Source organism: Otolemur garnettii, unplaced genomic scaffold (assembly GCF_000181295.1).
Source record: "Otolemur garnettii isolate 467f Iridium unplaced genomic scaffold, OtoGar3 scaffold00008, whole genome shotgun sequence".
In the NCBI taxonomy this organism is placed as follows: domain Eukaryota; kingdom Metazoa; phylum Chordata; class Mammalia; order Primates; family Galagidae; genus Otolemur; species Otolemur garnettii.
The window spans coordinates 36794729-36817568 of record NW_003852403.1 but is presented as its reverse complement, the minus strand read 5'-3'; the positions used below and the strand labels follow the sequence as shown (position 1 = coordinate 36817568).

The window sequence follows — 22840 nt, the reverse complement described above, 5'->3', positions numbered from 1 at the left end:
TTATCTTTCTCTGTGATAGAAAGAAATACCTTCCAGGAAATGAATTACTGAAGTATAAATGATTTCTATTTTTTACAGTATTCTGAAGTATTATAATTTATGCTTTAGGATTCTTTTTTCATTTTTGGACAAGACATAGAAATCATTCCTTTTTACTCTATATTTTCCTTTTTATGTTATGAAGACCAGGGCCAAATTTTCCCTTAACTTTTGAAGTTATAAACCAATCATGTTTTAGAAGTGCTTGAACTACATGAGCATTTACATGTATAGATTAGAGCTCTAATTAAAAGAAGTTCACTGAATCTGATATCTATTATATAAAGTACATAAATTTACTAGGTTATGCTGAAACATAAGTGGTAGGGAGTTATAAGGACAGGCTCAGAGATAAACGTTATCTTGCTTTACAATTTGCCTAGAGTCAGCCTGATGGCTAGTCCCATTTCTAAGGGCCTTTATGCATTTTGGTTTCCTAAGAATCAATGAAATACCTTTCACCATCTTTGGACATATTTCTTAGTTCACTGATACTTTGCTGGTAGCCTGGAGTTGTTGTGTGGTATTCACAAAATAAGGTCCAACAAACGCCCAGTAATTTGGATCTGTGTGAAGCATTTACTCTTCCTGCTATATTTATAATGCAATGAGAAGTATCTTGTCTCCCATGCTGTAATGTGGGGAATGTAATGTGAATTTTACTTTTACCATTTCCTGATTATGCTAGAACAATTCACAACACAGTTGATTTATTAAATTATTTACTACATTGATTATAGTCAGCATAATTATGTTTTTATAGCTGGCTTACCCTTGCGATGCTTATCATCTGTTGCTCTGAGTCTCTCTGAATAATGATTTTTTTTGCAGCTATAGAAATAACGAATGGGTACTGACAGAAGGAAAACCTGCTCAACAAGTGAAAACAGAAAAAGCAAAATGGTGTATTTTTAGCAAAATTATACTAAGGTAATCGAAGGTATGGCTTCTACTAATATAAATATAAAACATTACTTCTTATTGTGTTTTAACACTTATATGATGATTTTATGTACATCACTCCTTTTCATTCCCACAACCCAGGGAAGAGTATCCATTACTAGATGTGTAGTGCCTTTAATTGCTAAATGAAGCTATATTTAATGTTCTGAAATGTGTGCTAATCATGTACATTGTTTATACAAATAATTTCAACATATATAGTCACCTGGATATCATCACCTATGAAAAACATGGCTAACATCAGAACCAGGAGGCAGAAGTGCTAATGAAGGAGTATCAGGATGGAAAACCCATATAGTCAAATTAATATGAGGATCCATTATTATATGGCTATTCTGATATGTGAGCTTTAGAAATGCAGAAATCTACCAATAACTCAGTGCATAAAAAACAAAGAAATAAATTTATGACCAATAAAATAAAATTTAAGAAAAACATATTTCTGTTAGTACTATAGTGATAAAATATGAAACAATATGTATTTGTAAAGTGAGTATTATAATCAAAGGTTATGAAAGTAACCTCTTCCAAGTCAGTACATTCTATGCTATGTAAGAAAGCCACAGACTACACAGAGAGAAATGCATTTAGAAAGAATGAGCATGGCAGCAATGGCACGGCAGGAGTTAGACTGCCATCAGAAGTGAATGCAACAAATCTGTCAGTTGCAGGTGGACATGATCCGAGTATCAGATCAGGTGGTCCATCTGTAACTACTGGGTTCCATGATGGCATTATGAGGGAAAAAGAGATAGCCGAAATGAAAACAAGATGGCTTTTACTCTGGGACAAAACTGTTAATAAATAGTAATGGCTGTTCAGAACTAGTATATAATTTTGAAACAGTAGTGTTAACTAAAAATTTGGAAATAGTAAAAAAGAATTTTTTGGCTAGGTGAGGTGGCTCACGCCCATAATCCTAGCACTCTGGGAGGCTGAGGTGGGCAGGTGGATTGCTTGAGCTCAGGAGTTTGAGACCAGCCTGAGCAAGAGGGAGACCCCCATCTACTAAAAATAGAAAAACTAGCTGGGCATAGTTGTGCACACCTGTAGTCTCAGCTACTCGGGAAGGTGAGACAAAAGGATCTCTGAGCCCAAGAGTTTGAGGTTGCTGTGAGCTATGACAGGATGACAGAGTGAGACTGTCTAAAAAAAATTTTTTTTTTTTAAATAAAAGAAATGACATTAACTTAGTAGGATTTACATTGGTTTTATTATATATGTTAAAACAGTGCTTCCCAACTTTCCCCTTGTTATGGCACAAGAAAAATATGTGTATGGGACATGGAATTAAACAGGTAAGGATGCTCATGGCCAGAGGTGACTGGCCCCAGAGTTCCAGGTCACCCCCTAGGTTTGGCTTAGCAGCCAATGGCTGCTAGGATTAAAACTCTGACGTAACTCATACTTGCTACAACAGTGCTGTGGCTCAGTGGTTAGAGGAAGCTCTGCATTAAAAGATACTGTCACTGAAATAGGCACAATATTTTTTGTATTTGTTTTGTGGTTGTATCTACAATACAATTGTATTAAAATGAGAGAAAAAAGTATCTTTGTAAAATAAATTTTTCCAAGAAAATATCCATCAGACTGACCAGAGCCCCAGAACTTCAATTCTTGTTTAGTCCTGAGCCATGTCCGTTCTATGTTTTAGACTAATTCTGATAGAGAGGTCCATGGAAAACCCAACCAATTTGGAAGCAATCTGGGGTTTTAAGGTTACTTAAATTCACTCTATCTCTTACTCAGTCTCCTTCAGAATAAATGCAATTTCCTGAATATCTACTGGCCTGAGAATAAATTATGTTTGGGACAGTCTTGCTAATTTAATCCAAATTAGAAGTATAGATATAAAGTGAAGTGAATTAAAGAACTGGTCAAGTGTTTTGAAAATTATTATATTACTATAATAAATAATCTGTGGTGAAACCTGTTCTCTCTAATAACTATTCTGTTTATACTGTATGTAATGGACAACCACTTTTTCTACAGAATAAAGAAGAAAAGGAGTGAATGTGTGTGTATAAGTACATAATGTATGTGACCAAAGTGTGAGACTGGGTACAAATATGGCCCGCTTTCTGTTTTTGTAAATAAAGTTATTTGGGGCATGAGTGATTCCGTTTAAAGCTGCTTTTGTGCTAAAAAGCAAAACAGAATCTGAATAGCTCACAGAGCAAAAAATATTTGCCATATAGTCCTTTACAGCAAAAGTTTGTTGGCTTCTGTGCTGAATGTTTGCACACAGCATAAAAGAAACAAATAAGGCTCAAGATCTAAGATAGAACTTCTCCCTTGAAAAGATACTATTAACCAAACTGAAACCAGAAAAGAAGGCTTGATAGATAAGCTATATTTATAATTTTATATGTAAAGGTATGTGTAGACCATATTTATACATATAAACTTAAAATCTAGCCACTATTTTGAATAGTATTTCGTTTAGGTGAATAATCAAAGGAGCTTTTGGTCATACCTGTGAGAGTTTCCAAAGCTCTGCCAAGTATGATATTCTTCCATGAGATCAATGTGATCCAATGTAGAATTATAGAAATCAGTATAAGGAATAAGGGGAGGGTGAACCAAATTGTTTGCTGTATCTGTAAAGATAAATTCTAACATAATGATCTTTCCCAACATGCACATGATTTAATCTAATGAAAACGTTATTTTAATGTCCACCAGACAGCCTTGATCTAGAAACTCATATTTCAAACAACTGTAGTTCCAAATGAAAAGGGTAATTTTGAGACTGTGTCAAAATGCAGTCATCTTTTATGGGGAAGATTACAGTAGTATTAAAGGAAGTATGCAGACAGCCATCTACTCATACATTTCCCCTCAGTGTGTTCTCTCCTAAGGGCCCTCAGTAATTAGTGGAAGTTCCTATTTTCTCAGGAATTACTACTTAGCATATCATATGCACTTAGTAGCCATAACACAGAATATTGCCCACTAAAAGGCATAACATTTTATTCATGCTTATAAATTGTGAAATCCATTAGTAAAGTTAAAAATAAATTACAGCTCTTTCCTTTAAAGGAATGGTTTAAAATGTAAGAGTCGCTCTATAGTACTTTGAGATCCTTAAAGAATGCCTCTAATGTATAATAAAAGAAAAGTAAGAATGATAGAATAAAAACCTACTAAGTAAAGCCAACACTTTAGAAGCTGATGGTATCCACCAGGAACACTTTGTTATAGGTGGAAATTCTTCAGGCTTTGCAGGAAACAGGCGTAAAGAAATAAACTGCAGCAATCTCTCTACCAATTGTTTGAACCTCTTCTGGGATAATCTGGTAAAGATTTTGAAATAATTCCAATCAAAATTCACATTTTCTATTTTGGGGATTTATTTATTTATCAAAGTATATTCTACACACAAAAAGTGAGACTGTTCCCTTAAATTCTATTTCTTAAACTGCCAGACATTTGAAAAAATAGAAAATCTTACCTTGACTACTGTTTCTTAATTAAATAGGAAATACCAAAATGACTATTAAGTTAGTACCAAGCATTTAAATTCAAGGCTTTCAATATTCAATCATTATTCACATATACTGTATTTGCAAATTCACCTACTTGTTAAAATTTAATTGTAACTCCCAAAATCAATACTTGTGCTTCCATGGTCATTTGTGGACATGCAAAGATTAGTGAAACATTTGAGTCTCCTAACATGTACATTCCCAGCTAAGGTAGAGCAAGGTGATGCTCTGCCTTGCTGTAAACTCTCAGACTGCAGATGAGTATCCTTTCTACAGTCTATTTAGTTTCACATTTTTCATATTTTTGTGCTTTTTGTTGTATTAAAATGACCCTCAAGTGCAGTGCTAGGTTTCTTTTCTATGTTCCTAGTGCATGAAGGCTGTCATGTGTGTGTCAGAGCTTTGTTTAGCCATGTGCTATCAGGCTGCTATCACTCATGAGTTCAATGCTAATGAATCGACAACTTAAAGTGTCTTTAAAAAGAAACACTCCTAAAACAAGGTTGTGTATTGATTGGTTGACAAAAATGTGATCAGAGGCTTGCAGGAACCTAACCTGACATTTCTCTACAAGCAATGATTCAGTATTCACTAATTCAGTATTTGTGGCAACTTTGTAACAACTGTGGATAATGAAAATCGACTTCATTTAAGATTTATGTTGAAAAAATTTTCCTTTTTTCGCTTTTATCAATTATGAAGAAAAGTTGTTGTTAATAAAAGTATAGTTCTGTGGAAAAAATGGATTGTAGTTTTACAACTTGATAACTGATGGCTAATCTCTTTTTCACAATGATTTTTTTAGCGAGAAGAAAGCACCATGTAAATAATGGTGAAATATATTGATATACAGAAAGGAAGTAAAAAGATGTACATGAAAATAGTAATGTCTGAGTAAACCCAGTCATTATCTTTGAGGAATATGAAAAACTAATGATAAGAATGGGCTATATAAAATGTGAAAGCACTAAAAATTCTCAACTCCTGGTACAAGCAAAAGGGTTACTTATATTGAAATCAGATGTTTAATTATTCATATATTTTTAAATTGGCTTTTGAAACTTTGTGAATTATAAGCATCATTTCTAAAGATTTGAAAATACTTAAATATATTTTATTATAAAATTAATATCAAAAAAATTAAAACTGTGAGACTACAAAACTTCGTAATATCATAAAATGATTTACTTTTTAAACCAGTGAGCTAGGAAATGATGATCAGCTTCCACTAAGGTAGCTGTCTGTCGTAGCAAGTGAGCATAGATGACATACGTAGATGTGTTATTAAACTGAGGATTCTGAAAAAGATATTAAAGATAATTGTGTTAAAATTTTGTTAACATGCGAAAGGAAAGATATTAAGCTTAACAAGTTAAGGGGTAAATTCAGGAAACTAACTTTGCAAATATAAAATACTTTAAAACAAACATCTATTTATTATTTAATTAACAGAGACTTGCACTTGTGCTGTGGAAAGCGTATGGGCTTTGGGGTTAAGACATACCAGGGTCTAGGGCTAATTCTGTTATTTACTAGCTCTGTGTTCTCAGATACGATCCTTATAGTTTGGGTCTCAATTTCCTCATTTGTAAAATGGGAATGATACTATCTTTCTTAAGGGTTATTTTAAGTATTAAAAAAAAAGTGCATTTAAAAGACCTTCATAAATAGTGCCAATCACTATCACTCAATTAAACAAAAACCTAGTTTTTTCTTGATTAAAAGTAAAAAGAATGTTAGAAAAATGAAATAAAAGCTCATTGGCATTATAAAATGAGTTATCCTCATATTTCACAAAGAACCAGGCAAGAACCTCATTTAATAGCTTCTGATAACTTTTAAACACTAAAGGGACACTGAAGGATTGCTTGTAAACTATGCAAAACCTTTAGTTAAGTTTCCAAAATTTAAACTCTAGCACAATGTACCTTTCAGCATACCATGGAAAAAATAAATATATTGAAAAATAAACTGAAAAAGTAAGAGCAGCAGGTGTTTTTCAAAACTGACTAATTGGCAAGACAATTAAAAAATAGGAAGTGACCATCAGTGTAACCTAATTCTTTGTATCTTCAATGAATCCCAAACAATAGATAAATAAATAAATATGAACACACACACACACATATATATATGCACATAAAAAAACAGGAAGTGACCCCCAGTTGGTAACTTTATCTAGTGATAACTGTTGAGAAGAACAGGACCTCATGAGCAGAGCTTATTGATGACTATTATACTCACCTAAAAAATTGAGCTTCGTGTTATTTTTCTAGCTTTTAATATCTCTACGTATGTTTCTTCTTCTCCCCCCTCCTCCCCACTTGTGGCTCCTTTTCCTCTTACCTCTCTATTTGACTTGTTTATACCTTTTGGTTATTTTCTCCCCTATTTTCCACTTTTTCTCTTTTCCTAATTCCCACTTTTCTATCCCTACTTTGTATATTTCTTTTCCTTGGACATAATATTGAATTAACATTACATCTTATTTGATATAATTCTTCATCATTACCTTCATGAAGGTAATACTTTCATGAATCAATAACGATGCAAATATAGTGTGCTAACTATGTTAGTAATATATTTCTTTAGCAAGAAATAATAAAAAATAAAAATTACTTTTCATTGGTTTGGATTTTATTTCTGCATCTATGAATCTGTATCTGCCAAGAAGAATAAATTAGCCACCTTTGCTTTGTAGCAAATAGAAACAACAACTTTTATCTTTGCATTAGAAGTCTAACTTAAACATTATTGAAAAATACATAGAGAAGAGAAAGATCTACTATATGGGGGGAAAAAAGAAAATCCTGGAGCCCAGTAAAACTAGTTACACGAAAGGAGACTTGAATAGAGGAGGAAGTGCTTCCAGTTTGTTAGTTTCTGAATACTGTGATGAGCAAAACTAAATAAAAAATTTAATCCCATATGATTTAGCTTCTGATTGTTTATTTGTTACAGCTTTAATCTTCTGGTTACAAGTAACTATAATTCTAAAAAGTATCAACAACATTGCCCAAAATAATACTTAATATTTTACAGCATTTCACTTATACATGCAGAGATAGAATAGTATTAGACAACTTCAACAAAGTTCTGGCTCTCTTACCTGTAAAAGTACAAAATATGCTCTAAGATCATCTTTTGTTCGTGGACTGAAAAAGACATAAGCATAAGACATAAACAGTGATTTAATGTTTAATCTAGTATCTAATTAATGATTTAGTGATTTAACGTTTAATCTCCTAGTATCTAATTTAAAAAGACCAAAAAATGCTTCTAATGGAAGTGAGTTGAGACAGCCAAAAAACTAGACAAATTAATATGTGTTATCACTCAGACAGTAACATGGTCGAAGTATGCTGGCATACAGGTTCTTCCATGCCTATCCTAGCTTCCAAAGACAACTAAGGACTGAGTTGATTAGGCTATACCATTTGTGAGGTAAACCATGATGGCTAAATCAGGAAATAGCTAAGTGTAATACATAATCAACAATTTTATAATGCCTATGTTTCTGTTTTGTTGAGGGATAATCTTTACTTAAAATATTTATGCTTTAAAGAAAGAAATTATGCTTGTGTTTATAGGTTCATTCCTGAAGGGATAGAGGCAGAATGTCTCATTTTGTCACCCTCGGTAGAGTGCTAGAGCGTCACAGCAACCTCAAACTCTTGGGCTCAAGCGATTCTCTTGCCTCAGCCTCCCAAGTAGCTGGAACTACAGGTGCCCACCACAACACCTGGTTATTTTTAGAGACGGGTCTTCCTCTTAACTCAGGCAATCCACCAGTGGTGGCCTCCCACAGTGCTAGCATTACAGGCGTGAGCTACCACACCTGGCAGGTAAGAAAGTGTTTCTTTCTTACCTGCTCAAGATCTATTTTATCTATCATCTTTGCCTCCAAGTCCTTTCCTGTCACACCTAGAACTTCATAATATCTGCAGTATCTTTTATGCCCCCATGAATTACTGGGCATGAAAAACAAATAATATGGAGTGGGTTTGATTTCGTAGAATGTTTTTGATGATATTTTTACTATAATACTTAGAAAGTAGTGAACGCCCAATTTGGGCTTAACTCTTTAGTCCTCCGACACTTAATTAAACAGTGATAGGGGTTTTTCTCATTAGGCGAGTAACTGGTTTTTTCAAAGAAATATAAGAAAATATTAATATATATCATACAAAAAGGTTAATTTTTAATATAATAAGCAAGAGTTTCAAATAGGAAAATAGACAAATCTGCAATAAAAAGGCAAAAGTATGTGGATAATTTATAAAAGAAATATAGTTAATAAGTAACAAAATGTTAACCATATTAGTATTGAGAAAAAGTACATAAAAATGAGATCCATTTTTCATTAATCAACTTAGGCCAAGTTTTACAATAAGGAAGTACTATTAAGGGCTCAGTCAGACCCTCTACTGCTAGCAATATACACTGTCAGAACTATTTTGGAAAGTAATTTGGCAGAATGTATTAAATGTCTTAAAAAGCTTACACTCTGATGCAGTAATTCTACTTCCAGGAAAATTGTAGATAAACACTCAGAAAAGAAGATTTTTATACAAAATATTCATTGGGGCATTATGCATATAAGTACCATTTTTTTTTTTTTGAGACAGAGCCTCAAGCTGTCCCCCTGGGTAGAGTGCTGTCGCATCACAGCTCACAGCAACTTCCAACTCCTGGGCTCAAGTGAGTCTCCTGCCTCAGCCTCCCAAGTAGCTGGGACCACAGGCGCCCGCCACAGCGCCCAGCTATATTTTGGTTGCAGCTGTCATCATTGTTTTGGCAGGCCAGGCTGGATTCGAACCTGCCACCTTAGGTGTATGTGGCTGGCATCTTAGCCACTTGAGCCACAGGCGCTGAGCCATAAGTACCATTATTGAAGAATAGTTACATAAGTTATAGTACATTTCTAGTCTAGGTTATTAGGCAGATGTTAAAAAGGTGGTTTAAAAAAGAAAATGCAAACTAATTACTAGGATTATAAATTAGAAAAAATACTCTTAAGTAAAAAAATCACATTTTTAACATATAGCATGCTTTCAATTATTTTAAAAAGATGACTACGGAAAAAGGTATGAAAGTATAAAATGTTAACATTTTAAGTTTCTTCTTTATACAGGCAGTCCCTGAGTTACAAACATCTGACTTACATACAACTTGTGTTTAGGAACAGAGGTTATTACAGGTAATAGGCAAACGTACCTATTCCAACTTATTACAAATTCAGAGTGAGAACAAGCCGACAGAACCTATCTCATCTGTAACCTGGGCATTGCCTATACTTCTCTGTATTCTTTCTAATAAGCATTTTCTTCGCAAATCATTATAATACTATTAAAATATATATGGTATATTTAACATTACACTTAAAAGTTCTAGTTAGGTATTATTTTTAAACTGGGCTTATTATAAACTTTTGAATTATAATTATCAGTATATCTTTGGCTTTTATAGAAGCTATTATTTAAATAATAAACTAACATACGTTTAAGTACTATATACTTTTAAAAGTACATATTTTGTTATATTTATAGTTGAAAACATTATCAATTAAATTTTCCATAATTACTTATATAAGGACTTAATACTTAGTTCTGAGGAAAAAAATATTTCAGTAGCTAAACTGAGGTTTCCTTATATTAGAAATTAGAAAAATATTGCTCTGACTACCATGAATTCCAAGGCTAAATTTAATGGTCATTACTTCACTTAGATTACTAACAGGAGCACTCATCCAATTTCTGTAAAGCATATACAAGTACACAGCTATACACAAAAAACTCTGCAAACAATTTTAGAAGATTCATATATCTTCTAATTCCTATCTATGATTCCTCCTGAGAAGTCACAAATCTCAAGTTAAACAGCTTTGTTGCAAATGGTTTACATTCCTTTCTGCTATGTTGTCATAACTCAAGTAAAATCTTTTGTGAGAATAAAATACATACACATATATAGGGTGCCAAAAAATGTGTACACATTTTAAGAAAGAAAAAACTGTATTAAAATTGTCATGTTTGGCTTCTGCAAGAGATACAAGATACAATAAAAAAGGTAACAAATGTTATTGGTATATATTGAGTATTACAATTTTAATACAGTTTTTTCCTTTCTAAAAATGTATATAAACTTTTGGCACGCTATATGTTAAAGATGTATTAGATGTGTAAGTTAAACCTCTATACTGATTAGCTAAATATTGGAAATATTGGTTACAATTACCCTTTCCATTCTCGTAAAAGATTGTTAATGATTCCCTTTAATACTGTCTTCTGAATGTCTTGAGGCTGTAGGTAAAAGAAAAAATAAGGTCATTAGAATTTGCTACTCAGATGACTTGAATGTTAATTACATATACACATCTGTTTTGGTAGTTAAACATCAAACCTGATGACTAGGACTGATGCTTATGGTAGTATCGATTTTAGTTTTGAGAAGTCTAAGGAGCACCAAAGATGTAAGACTGCAAGGACAATGCTCCCTGGTGTGTGCTGTGTTACAGCACAAACATGTGTGGGGTCCTTTGATGACCAACAACAGTTTATTTAATTGAAAAACAACTTCACTTTTTTTGACTTAACCGGATAAAATCATAAACATGAATCCAAGAGTAGCATGTTTAGCAATATAAAATGATTGTATATATTCTGTATATATTTAGTCCTCTTACCAAGTTATACTTAACCCACAATTCATGATTAAGTATAACCAAATTATGTTTAAACATGATACCAAGATAAAGATTTTTAAATTTAAGGACAGATTTTTAAAAGGCATAAGATAACATTATTGCATAGTTTAATAATTCAAATACTGAAAAAACTTAACCAAATATCTTGATTTAGAAGATATTAACTTAAAAATCTACCAAATATCTTGAATGAGAAGAAATGAAAATGGAATACAACTAGATAGTACTTTAGCCTTTAAGAAATAATAGAAAAAAAGCTTCAGTAACTAAAAACTTCAAAAAATCAGTAAAATTTCTGTGTTGTATTGTTATAAGAGGCAAATGCCAAGAAAGTATCTCTAATAAATCTATTATAAATTCATTTAAAACCACAACCATGACTTCCAAGACATGTCTGTTAGCACACACTCAGCCTTGCTTTTAAGTTATACTACATATACATGTATGTGTGATATGTCATTCCTTTCTCTTCCTCTATTTATAGTGACCCTTTACCACTAGAAAGTCAACACTATTCCTCAACCGCTTGTTCAGTGCTTGTCCCTGTGCAACAAAGCTACAGGAGAAAAAGCAAACAAATGTGCTAACTCAGAGGTCCCCAACCTTTTTGGCACCAGGGACCAGTTTCATGGAAGACAATTTTTCCACAGACAGGGCTAGAGGGTAGTTCTGGGATAAGCCCAGCACATTACACCTCTACTTCAGATCATCAAGGCATTAGACTCTCCTAAGGAGCACCCAACTTTGATCCCTGGTGTGTGCAGTTTACAGTAGGGTTTGTGCTCTTCTGAGAATCTAATGCTGCTGCTGATCTGACAGGAGGTGGAGCTTGATGCAAGTGATGGGAGCAGCTGTAAACAGAGATGACAGTTGGCTTGCTTGATGACTGTTCACCCCCTGTGCAGCCCAGTTCCCAACAGGACACAGATGGGTACCAGTCTGCAGCCTCGGGGTTGGGGACTGCAGTGCTAGCCAATGGACATGCTTTAAGTATATGACCACAAATCTCAGGACAGTCCTATAACATTTCTCTAGTTCATTGACTTTTCTATCCAAGACAACTATATTTCAAATCTTTTCCTCATTTTTCAAATCTTCAGCAACTCCTTCCCATCATTGCTCTGTTATGACCTTGCCACACACTTCAGAGATTAAAACAGATGCAGTCAGATAGTAATGCTCATACTCCCACTGTCAGCACTAATGCACTCGCACTTGCACTTGACCAAGGCTATACCCTTTTTGATTATTAAATCATAGCTGTATACATTAATGTAATCACAGAGTACAATGTGCTGGTTTTATATGCAATTTGAAATGTTTTCATCAAACTGGTTAACATAGCCTTCATGGCATTTTCTTAGTTATTGTGTTAAGACATTCATATTCTACCCTTAGTAAATTTCACATGTACCCTTATAAAATACACCATAGGTGTGGTCCCGCCAATTACTCTTCCTCTACCCATCCTCCCCACCCCTTTCTCCTTCTTCTTGAGCTATAATTGGGTTATAGTTTTCATATGAAAGCTATAAATTGGTTTCATAGTAGGGTTGAGTACATTGGATACTTTTTCTTCCATTCTTAAGATACTCTAAGAAGAATATGTTTCAGCTCCATTCATGAAAACATGAAAGAGGTAAAGTCTCCATCTTTTTTAAAGGCTGCATAATATTCCATGGTGTACATATACCACAACTTATTAATCCATTCATGGGTCGATGGGCACTTGGGCTTCTTCCCTGACTTAGCAACTATGAATTGGGCTGCAGTAAACATTCTGGTACATATATCTTTGTTATAATGTGATTTTTGGTCTTCTGGATATATACCTAGTAGAGGAATTATAGGATCAAATGGCAGGTCTTTTAGATCCCTAAGTGTTCTCCAAACATCTTTCCAGAAGGAACGTATTAGTTCGCATTCCCACCAGCAATGTGGAAGTGTTCTCTTTCTCCACATCCATGCCAACATCTCTGGTTTTGGGATTTTGTGATATGGGCTAATCTTACTGGAGTTAGATGATATCTCAAAGTAGTTTTGATTTACATTGCTCTGATGATTAAGGATGATGAGCATTTTTTCATATGTCTGTAGGCCATGCGTCTGTCTTCTTCAAGTCCCTTGCCCACCCTGAGATGGGATCACTGTTCTTTTCTTGCTAATACAAGAACTCAAACTCTTGTTTGAATTCTCAGTGGATTCTGGTTATTAAACCTTTGTTGGAGACATAACCTGAAAATATCTTCTCCCATTCTGAGGGCTGTCTGCTTGCTTTACTTACTGTGTTCTTGGCTGTGCAGAAGCTTTTTAGTTTGATCAGGTCCCAGTAGTGTATTCTTGGTGTTGCTTCAATTGCCTGGAGGGTCCTCCTCATAAAATATTAGCCCAGGCTGATTTCTTCAAGTGTTTTCCCTGCACTTTCTTCTAGTATTTTTATAGTTTCATGTCTAAGTTTAAATGTTTAATCTAGTGAGTCTTAGTTAATGGTGAAAGGTGTGGGTCTACTTTTAGTCTTCTACAGGTCGCCTGCCAGTTCACCCAGCACCATTTGTTAAATGTCTCTTCTATACCTGTTTTCTTTTCCCCACTGAATATTTTTAATTGGCTTGTCAAAGATCAAATAACAGTAAGTACCTGGGTTCATCTCTTGGTTCTCTATTCTGTTCCATATATCTACCTCTCTGTTTTTGTGCCAGTACCATGCTGTTTTGATCACTATCGATTTATAGTCTGAGGTCTGGTAGCATTCCTCCTGCTTTGTTTTTATTTCTGAGTAATGTATTGGCTATTTGAAGTTTTTTCTGATTCCATATAAAAATGAAGTATTATTTTTTGAGATCTTTAAAGTATGACAGTGGAGGTTTAATGGGATTGCATTAAAATTGTATATTGCTCTGGGTAGTACAGACATTTTAACAACGTTGATTCTTTCCAGCCATGAGCATGGTATGTTTTTCCATTTGTTAACATCTTCAGCTATTTCTTTTTTTAAGAGTTTCATAGTTCTCTTAATAGAGATCTTTCACGTCCTTTGTTAGGTAAACTCCCAAATATTTCATCTTCTTTGGCACTACTGTGAACAGGATAGAGTCCTTGACTGTTTTTTTCAGCTTGACTATTGTGGGTATATATAAAGGCTACAGATTTATGGGCGTTGATTTTGTAACTTGAGATGCTTGTATTCTTTGATCACTTCTAAGAGTTTTGTAGTAGAATCCCTTGTGTTTTCCAGATATACAATCATATCATCTGGGAAGAATCAAAGTTTGATCTCTTCTGACCCTATATGGATACCCTTGATCGCCTTTTCTTGCCTAATTGTGATGGCTAAGACTTCCATTACAATGTTAAAAAGCAGTGGAGACAATGGGCAACCTTGCCTGGTTCCTGATTTGAGTGGAAATGATTTCAATTTAACTCCATTCAAGATGATATTGGCTGTGGGTTTGCTGTAGATGGCCTCTATCAGTTTAAGAAATGTCCCTTCTATACCTGTTTTCTTAAGTGTTCTGATCATGAAAGAATGCTGGATATTATCAAAAGCTTTTTCCACATCAATTGAGAGAATCATATGGTCTCTGTTTTTTAATTTGTGTGATGAATTATATTTATAGATTTATGTTTATTGAACCAGCCTTGAGACCCTGGGATAAAACTCAGTTGGTCATAGTGTATAATTTGTTTGATGTGTTGCTGGATTCTGTTTGCTAGGATCTTGTTGAATATTTTTGCATCAATATATTTTTTTTTTTTTTTTTTTTGAGACAGAACCTCAAGCTGTCCCCCTGGGTAGAGTGCCGTGGCATTCCAGCTCACAGCAACCTCCAACTCCTGGGCTCAAGCGAGTCTCCTGCCTCCGCCTCCCAAGTAGCTGGGACCACAGGCGCCTGCCACAATGCCCGGCTATTTTTTGGTTGCAGCCGTCATTGTTGTTTGGCGGGTCTGGGCTGGGGATTTGAACCCGCCACCTTAGGTGTACATGGCTGGCACCTTAGCTGGTTGAGCTATAGGCGCCGAGCCTGCATCGATATTCTTTAGAGAAATTGGTCTATAATTTTATTTTCTTGTTGGGTCTTTTCCCGGTTTGGGGATCAAGGTGATGTTTGCTTCATAGAATATGCTGTGTAGTATTCCTTCTTTTTCTATATTTTGGAAAAGGGTGAATAATATAGGTACTAGTTGGCTATACCCTTTACTTGGGCCCTCTATCCCATCCCCTCTCATCTTGTCAAGGATGTGGTTATTACGGTTTTCCTTTATCTCTCCTGTTTCATCCACCACCACCCCAATTAAATCACTCCCTTCAGTATAACAACACAGACTAATATCATTGGTACTGGTTTGTTCATCACAGCCACTCTTCTCCATCCTGCTCTATGTACTTGAAGGCTGACTCCTAACAACTACATCAATCAGACTTCTTTGTCTTTTGTCATTTGTTTGGGTTAAGTCAAGAGGGAGCACTAGCAGAAAAGGGAAAAGGACAAAGTTGGGGAATTTCTTCCCTTAGCTTCCCACCTGAAGGGTCACCATAAGCTGGCTGTCATGGGATGGCTGTGTCACTTAAGTGAAAATCCCATCTTCCATAATGTAGCCTCTCCCCACAGTCCATCTCTGATTCTCCCCTGAGGTACTGTACTGCTCCTTACTTTGCTAACAACTTTGTAAATAACCCTCCCCAAGTTAACCAGTATGAGTATATTGTCTGTTTCCTTCCAGAATCCTGAGTAATATAGTGCCCTTATTGGAAACTCTTCATTTGGACCATGTACTCTTCCAGCTGTCACCTCATTTCTCTATTTCCCTTCACAGTGAAACTTCTCAAGAGTGATCTTTACTCACTATTTCTACTACCTCTCCTTTCCTTCAAACCCATTCCAAATAGGATTTGTCCCTACAACTTTATGGACATACCCCTTATCAGTATCATCAATTATCTGTATCTCATCAAAGATTGTGGTCAATTTCCTGTCCAAACCTTAGTTTCATTGTTGATAGTCACAATATCTGAAGGCCTAGGGAATCTAAATCTATGTGTTTTTTTGCTGATTTGCATTCATAATTTTTTATTTGAATGGTTATTGATCATAAATTTAGTTTTTGATAATCTATAGGAATCATAGAGCCCTTAAATGAGGATTTTTATTTTCCTTCTAGAAGCTGGTGGCAGGAGGATAAGATGGTGAGGGCAGTGGGGGAAAGGGAGGTCTTCAGACTTGGAGCTAACCTTAGTGCCCTTTTGGGGTGTCTGATATGTCCTAGATCTCTTATTCAACTTACTCCTAGGACGAAACTTTGCTGTTACTTTTAGTATAACTACACAGACTAATAATGTGACAAAAGTGTGACATCAGTATTGAGAATATTTATTGCCCTTCTTTCCAGTTTTGACTGATTTTTAAAAACTTTATTTATTTATTGAGATAGCGTCTTACTCTGTTTCCAGAAATTGAGTGCAACAGTATCATCATAGCTTACTGCAACTTCAAACTCCTGGGCTTCAGTGATCCTCCTGCCTCAGCCTTCCAAGTAGCTGATACTGTAGGTTCATGCCACCATGCTCAGCTAGTTTTTCTATTTTTTGTAGAGTTGTGGCCTTACTGTTTCCAGGTTGGTCTTGAATGCCTACCTTGAAGCATTCTTCTGCCTTAGCCTCCCAAAGTGCTAGGATTACAGACATGAGTCATTGTGCCTGGCCTGAAACTTTAATTTTTAATAAATTCAAAATTACAGCAATGTTGCCCCAAAAGTACAAAGAACTTTTGTGTATGTTTCAATCAGACTTTCCAATCGCTAACATTTCACACGTGTATCATCATTCATTCTATGTATATATAAGTTCCAGACAAGTTAGCCTTTTTATCTCTACATGCTTAGCACAGTTCTTAAGAAAAAGTATATTCATTATATAACAACAGTACAACTGGCAAAATCAAGAAATATAACACTGATATAATACTATTATATAATCTTCAGACTTTATTCAAATTACCATTGTTTTGATAACATTTTTGATAGAATTTTCCCTCTTGGTCCAGGATCCAATCCAGGAGGATATATGGCATTTAGGTGTCATATCTCTTTAGTTTCCTCTAATCTAGAATTGCTCCTCAGACTTTTTTTTTCCTCTCTTATGATATTGATATTTTTTAAGAGTTCAAATGACTTGTTTTGCATAATATCCCTTAATTTTTGGTTTTCTGCTATTTTCTCTTGATTAGACATTGTTACACATTTTTGGGATTTGTGTTAGGAATGGGAGAGCACCGGTGTACATGGAAACTATAATTTCTGCACAATTTTTCTGTAAATCTAAGACTCCCCCAAAAGACTTCTAGAACTGATAAATAAATTCAGTAAAGTTACAAAATCAATGTATACAAATAAGTAGTATTTCTATATACTAATAACAACCAAGCTGAGAATCAAATCAAGAACTCAATCTCATTTATAATAGCTACAAAGAAAATAAATACCTTGGAATATGCTTAACCAAGGAGGTAAGGTATCTCTACATGGAGAAGTATAATGCAAAATACTGATGGAAGGAACTATAGATGACACAAGCAAATAGAAAACATCCCATGTATACGGGGTTGGAAGAATTAATATTGTTAAAAGTTTCCATATGGCCCAAATTAATCTACAGATTTAATGCAATTCCCATAAAAATACTAATATCAACTTTTCACAGAATTAGAAAAATACAACTTTAAGAGCAATTCTAAGCAAAAAGAACAAATCTGGTGGCATCACACTGCCCAGCTTCAAATGATACTACAAGGCAACAGTAACCAACATATAGACCAATGGACCAGAATAGAGAGCCCAGAAATAAAGCTGCGATTCCATTCTTTTGATGGGTGAGTGGTATTCCATGGTATGTGTATGTGCCTATATATACATAAACACACATAAAGTAGAACCTGTATAGTTCACTTTAGATCACTACAACCAAGTGATCTTTGACAAGGCAGACAAAAGTATATACTGGAGAAACAATACTCTTTCAATTAGTGCTGCTGGGAAAGAAGAAAAATGAAACTGGATCCCGATTTCTCACCCTGATGGATTAAAGACTTACAAGTAAAATCTGAAATCATACACATATTAGAACAAAATGTAGGAAAAATTATTCTGTTGACATTGGCCTAGGTAAAGAATTTATGACTACTTTTAAAAACTTTATTTATTTATTAAGATAGGGTCTCACTCTGTTGCCACGGGTGGAGTGCAGCAGTATCACCATAGCTCACTGCAACCTGAAACTCCTGGGCTTCAGTAATCCTCCTGCCTCAGCCTTCCAAGTAGCCAAGACTATAGGTGCATACTACCATACCCAGCTAATACAACAAATAAAAGCACAGACAATAAAAACAAAAATAAATGGAACCTAATTAAACTTAAAAGCTTCAGCATAGCAAATGATATAATCAACAGAGTAAACAGACAATCTACAAAATGAGAAAATATTTGCAAGGTATCCATCTGTCAAAAGCCTAATATTGGCTCAGCGCCTGTGGCTCAAGTGGCTAAGGCGCCAGCCACATACACCTAAGGTGGCGGGTTTGAATCCCCAGCTCGGGCCTGCCAAACAACAATGATGGCTGCAACCAAAAAAAAAATGGCTGGGCGTTGTGGCGGGTGCCTGTAGTCCCAGCTACTTGGGACACTCGCTTGAGCTCAGGAGCTGGAGGTTGCTGTGAGCTGTGATGCCATAGCACTCTACCCAGGGGAACAGCTTGAGGCTCCGTCTTAAAAAAAAAAAAAAGCCTAATATCTAGAATCTGTAGGGAACTCAAATGAGCAAGAAAAATTCAAATAATCCCATGAAGGCAAAAGTGATGGATGATTTTTAAAATTAGAGAAACAAATGGCTAAAAAATATATGAAAAAAAATGTCCAACATTATGAATCATCAGGGAAATGCAAATTAGAAGAACAATAGATATAGCTTTATCCCTGTCAGAATGCCTATTATCAAAATGTTAATGTCAAAAAACAATAAAAGCTGATGCAGATGTGATGAAAAGGGAAATATATAAATTGTTGGTGGAAATGTAAATTAGTACAATTCTCTAAGGAGGATAGTATGGGGATGTTTTAAAGAACTAAAAGTAGATAAACTACTTGATTTCCCACTACTGGGTGTCTACTCAAATGGAAAGAAGTCATTTACCTGCACCTGTACCTTTATGTTTATCGCAGCGCAATTCAAATTTCAAAGATGTGGAACAAACCTAAGTGCCCACTAGCAGACAAGTGGGTAAAGCAAACGTGTGTGTGGGTGTGTGTATACACACTAGAATCTCTGTAAGCTGACCACGCAGGGGACTGTAACAAACTGGTCAACATATGCAGGTGGTCAATATAAGGAACTAGGCCTACTGAACTGATAAGTACATATAGTACATATCCAGTCTGTGAAAATTAGATCAAATTAAGGAAGTGGTCAATATAGAGAGCTGGTTAACTATACAGGTTCTACTTTATGTGTGTTTATGTATATATAGACACATACACATACCATGGAATACCACTCACCCATCAAAAGAATGGAAATAATGTCTTTTACAGCAACTTTGATAGAACTGGAGGTCACTGTCCTAAGTGAAGCAATCCAGGAACAAAAAACTAAATACTGCATCTTCTCACTTATATGCAGGAGCTAAGCAATGGGTATGTATGGTCATACAAAGTGACTTACTGGACTTTGGAGACTCAGAAGTAGGAGGATGAGAGGGAAGTACGGGATGAAAAACTGGGTACACTGTACACTATTCAGGTGATAGATAGAATACAATCCTAGACTTCAGTACTATGCAATTCGGTCATGTAATAAAAAAAGTGTACCCCTAAATCTATCTAAATAAAGAAAACAAAATAAAATAGTCAAACTCATAGGAAAAAAAGAAAAATGGGCCAAGAATTAATTTCAATAAAAACACAGTTATAAAAGAAAGAGAATGAAATCACTTACTATAAGACTCAGCTGAGCACAGTAGTTAGTTATAATAATGTCAGATGTGAATACTGATGTAACCAAAAAGAGTGACATAAGACCATTGGAAAGTTGGGAAGAAAAGAACCGTCTGTATGTGCACATGTGGGCTGGAGCATGTGCATATGTGTGTATCTGCATATGTGAATTAAATGGATATAAAATGAACATCTCTTGTGGCAAGGAGTCAGTATAAAATCAAAAACCCAAGAAGAAAAATACATATTACTTTGAATTACATGAGTAAATATCAGAAGAAACAACTATAACTATTTTCTTCTTTTTTTTTTTTTTTTGAGACAGTGTCTCATTTGTCATACTTGGTAGAGTGCTGTGGTGTTATAGCTCACAGCAACCTCCAACTCTTGGGCTCAAGCAATCCTCTTGCGTCAGCCTCCTGAGTATCTGGGAATATAGGTGCCACTACAATGCCTGGCTATTCTTAGAGGCAGGGTCTCACTCTTGCTCAGGCTGGTCTTGAACCTGTGAGCTCAAGAAATCCACCTGTCTCACCCTCCTAGAGTGCTGGGATTACAGGCATGAGCCACTACGTCTGACCCATAGAACTATTTTCTGTAAAAAAAAAAAAAAAGAACTGTTTTATGTAGTTTACTTCAGAAGCCTGGACATAAAGAATGAGGAGAGAATGGGTAGGACCTGCTGTTTTCATGCTAAACTTTTTATATTATTTGACTTTTAAAACTTACTACATGTAACACTTTGATTTGCTTTTAAAAAGTACATAAAAAGCTCAGGAAAATATTTGCAATGTTTCTGGAAATGAGTTAATAGACATTAAGTTTAAAAATAAATACTACTAATTGTATTTGTACTTTGTACTTACGGTACTGTTCTGGCAAGACTTCTACAATTTTTCAAAAGAACTGCTGTAAAACCATAACAGAATTCTAGTTTTGTCTATATAGAAACATATTGTTTATTTAGAAATATTTAGAATAGTGTAAGGAAGACATTTTATATAAACATATATACTATATACATATATATTTCTGTATCCCTCAACCATGAGTTAAAAAATGTGACCATTAAAAAAAGGGGACTATCATAAACTCTAGGCCCACAAATTTGATAATCTAGATGTGTCCTTGAAAAACGCAATCTACCAAAATTCAGACAAGGGGAAATAGATGGTCTGAATAGGTCTATGTCTATAAAGAAACTGAATCAATAATTGATAACTTTCTAAAACAGAAAGCTCCAGGCCCAGATGGCTTCACTGATAAATTCTACCAAACATTTAAGAAAGAAATGATAACAGTTCTTTAAAATTCTTTCCAGAAAATAGAAGCAGAAAGAATGATTCCTAAGTACTTATGTGAGACCAGCATTACCCTAACATCCAAATCAGACAAAGATGGCATAAGAAAGGTAAATTATAGAATAATATTTCTCATGAATATAATTGTAAAAACCCTCAATCACACTGAGCCAAAGATGTATAAAAACAATTACACGATATAACAAAGTGGGATTTATTCTAGGCATGTAAGTCTGGTTCAACGTTTGAAAATCAATTAACATAATTCATCACATCAACAGGCTAAAGAAGAAAATGCATATGATCATGTCAATTAGATACAAAAGAATCATCTGACAAAACCCAACAAGTGAGTTCATAAGAAAAATTCTCAGCAAACTAGAAATAGAGAAAGACTCAACAAAAAACATCTACAAAAACGCCATAGCTAACATCATAATTAATGATGAGAAATTAGATATTCTAGGTTCATCTTATACTTTCCCTGCCTCAGTTCTGGAATTACATATTTCTCCAGGGAAATAGTATTTAGAAACCAATATACACGTGCTAATGTGCTCATTGCTACATGTACATCAATCCTTGTTTGTTTGCTAAATCATGCTTCACTTACTTAGCAAAAGAAGTTATTTGATTATATTGGAATTGCATTGAATCTATAGAACGGTAGTCCTCAAACTTTAGCATGTATCAGAATCACAAAAAGGGCTTGTTAAAATACACATTTTTAAACTGAAAATGGGTCTTGGGTGTAGCCCAAGAAATTTCTTTTTTTGAGACAGAGTCTTATTTAATTGTCCTTGATAGAGTGCCTTGCTGTCATAGCTTATGGCAACCTTAAACTCTTGGGCTTAAGCCAATCTCTTGCCTCAGCCTCCCAAGTAGCTGGGACTACAGGTGCCCACCACACTATCTGGCTGTATTTTTTTTTTTTTTTTAGAGATGGGGTCTTGCTGTTGCTCAGGCTGGTCTCGAACTCCTGAGCTCAAGCAATCCATCCATCTTGGCCTCCCAGGGTGCGGGGATTATAGGCATGACCCACCATGCCTAACCAAGAATTTTCATTTGTAACAAGTTCCCAAATATGCTGATGCTCCTGATTCAAGGACTACATTTTGTGAATGAAAGGACTGATATTTTTTCAATCTATTACTGAGGTTCCAATCTGAATTACCTAGATCTTCTTTAATTTCCCTCTGTTGTGTTGTGTAGTTTCATAGGTGTTAAACATTTCTTGTTAAGATAATGAAAAAATAAAATAATTTAACTTTCTGAGAATTCCAACTAAATTTCCTATAAAATTATATAGGAGTTTCTAATACAATTGTATTATAAGGTGATTTTCTTTTTTTTTTTTTTTT

The 22840-nt window shown here is 34.8% G+C and overlaps 1 protein-coding gene across 1 annotated transcript in view; it reads right to left on the bottom strand.

Annotated features, from left to right (window-relative positions):
• HECTD2 (HECT domain E3 ubiquitin protein ligase 2) overlaps positions 1 to 22840 on the bottom strand; it is a 62542-nt gene that overhangs the window by 19997 nt on the left and 19705 nt on the right. Inside the window, exons 5-10 of the mRNA XM_012801328.1 lie at positions 10728 to 10792; positions 7600 to 7645; positions 5679 to 5788; positions 4150 to 4298; positions 3479 to 3602; positions 812 to 908 (exon numbers count right to left, since the gene is read on the bottom strand). Of these exons, the coding sequence (XP_012656782.1) occupies positions 812 to 908; positions 3479 to 3602; positions 4150 to 4298; positions 5679 to 5788; positions 7600 to 7645; positions 10728 to 10792 (591 nt within the window). The remainder of the gene's footprint in view (positions 1 to 811; positions 909 to 3478; positions 3603 to 4149; positions 4299 to 5678; positions 5789 to 7599; positions 7646 to 10727; positions 10793 to 22840) is intronic.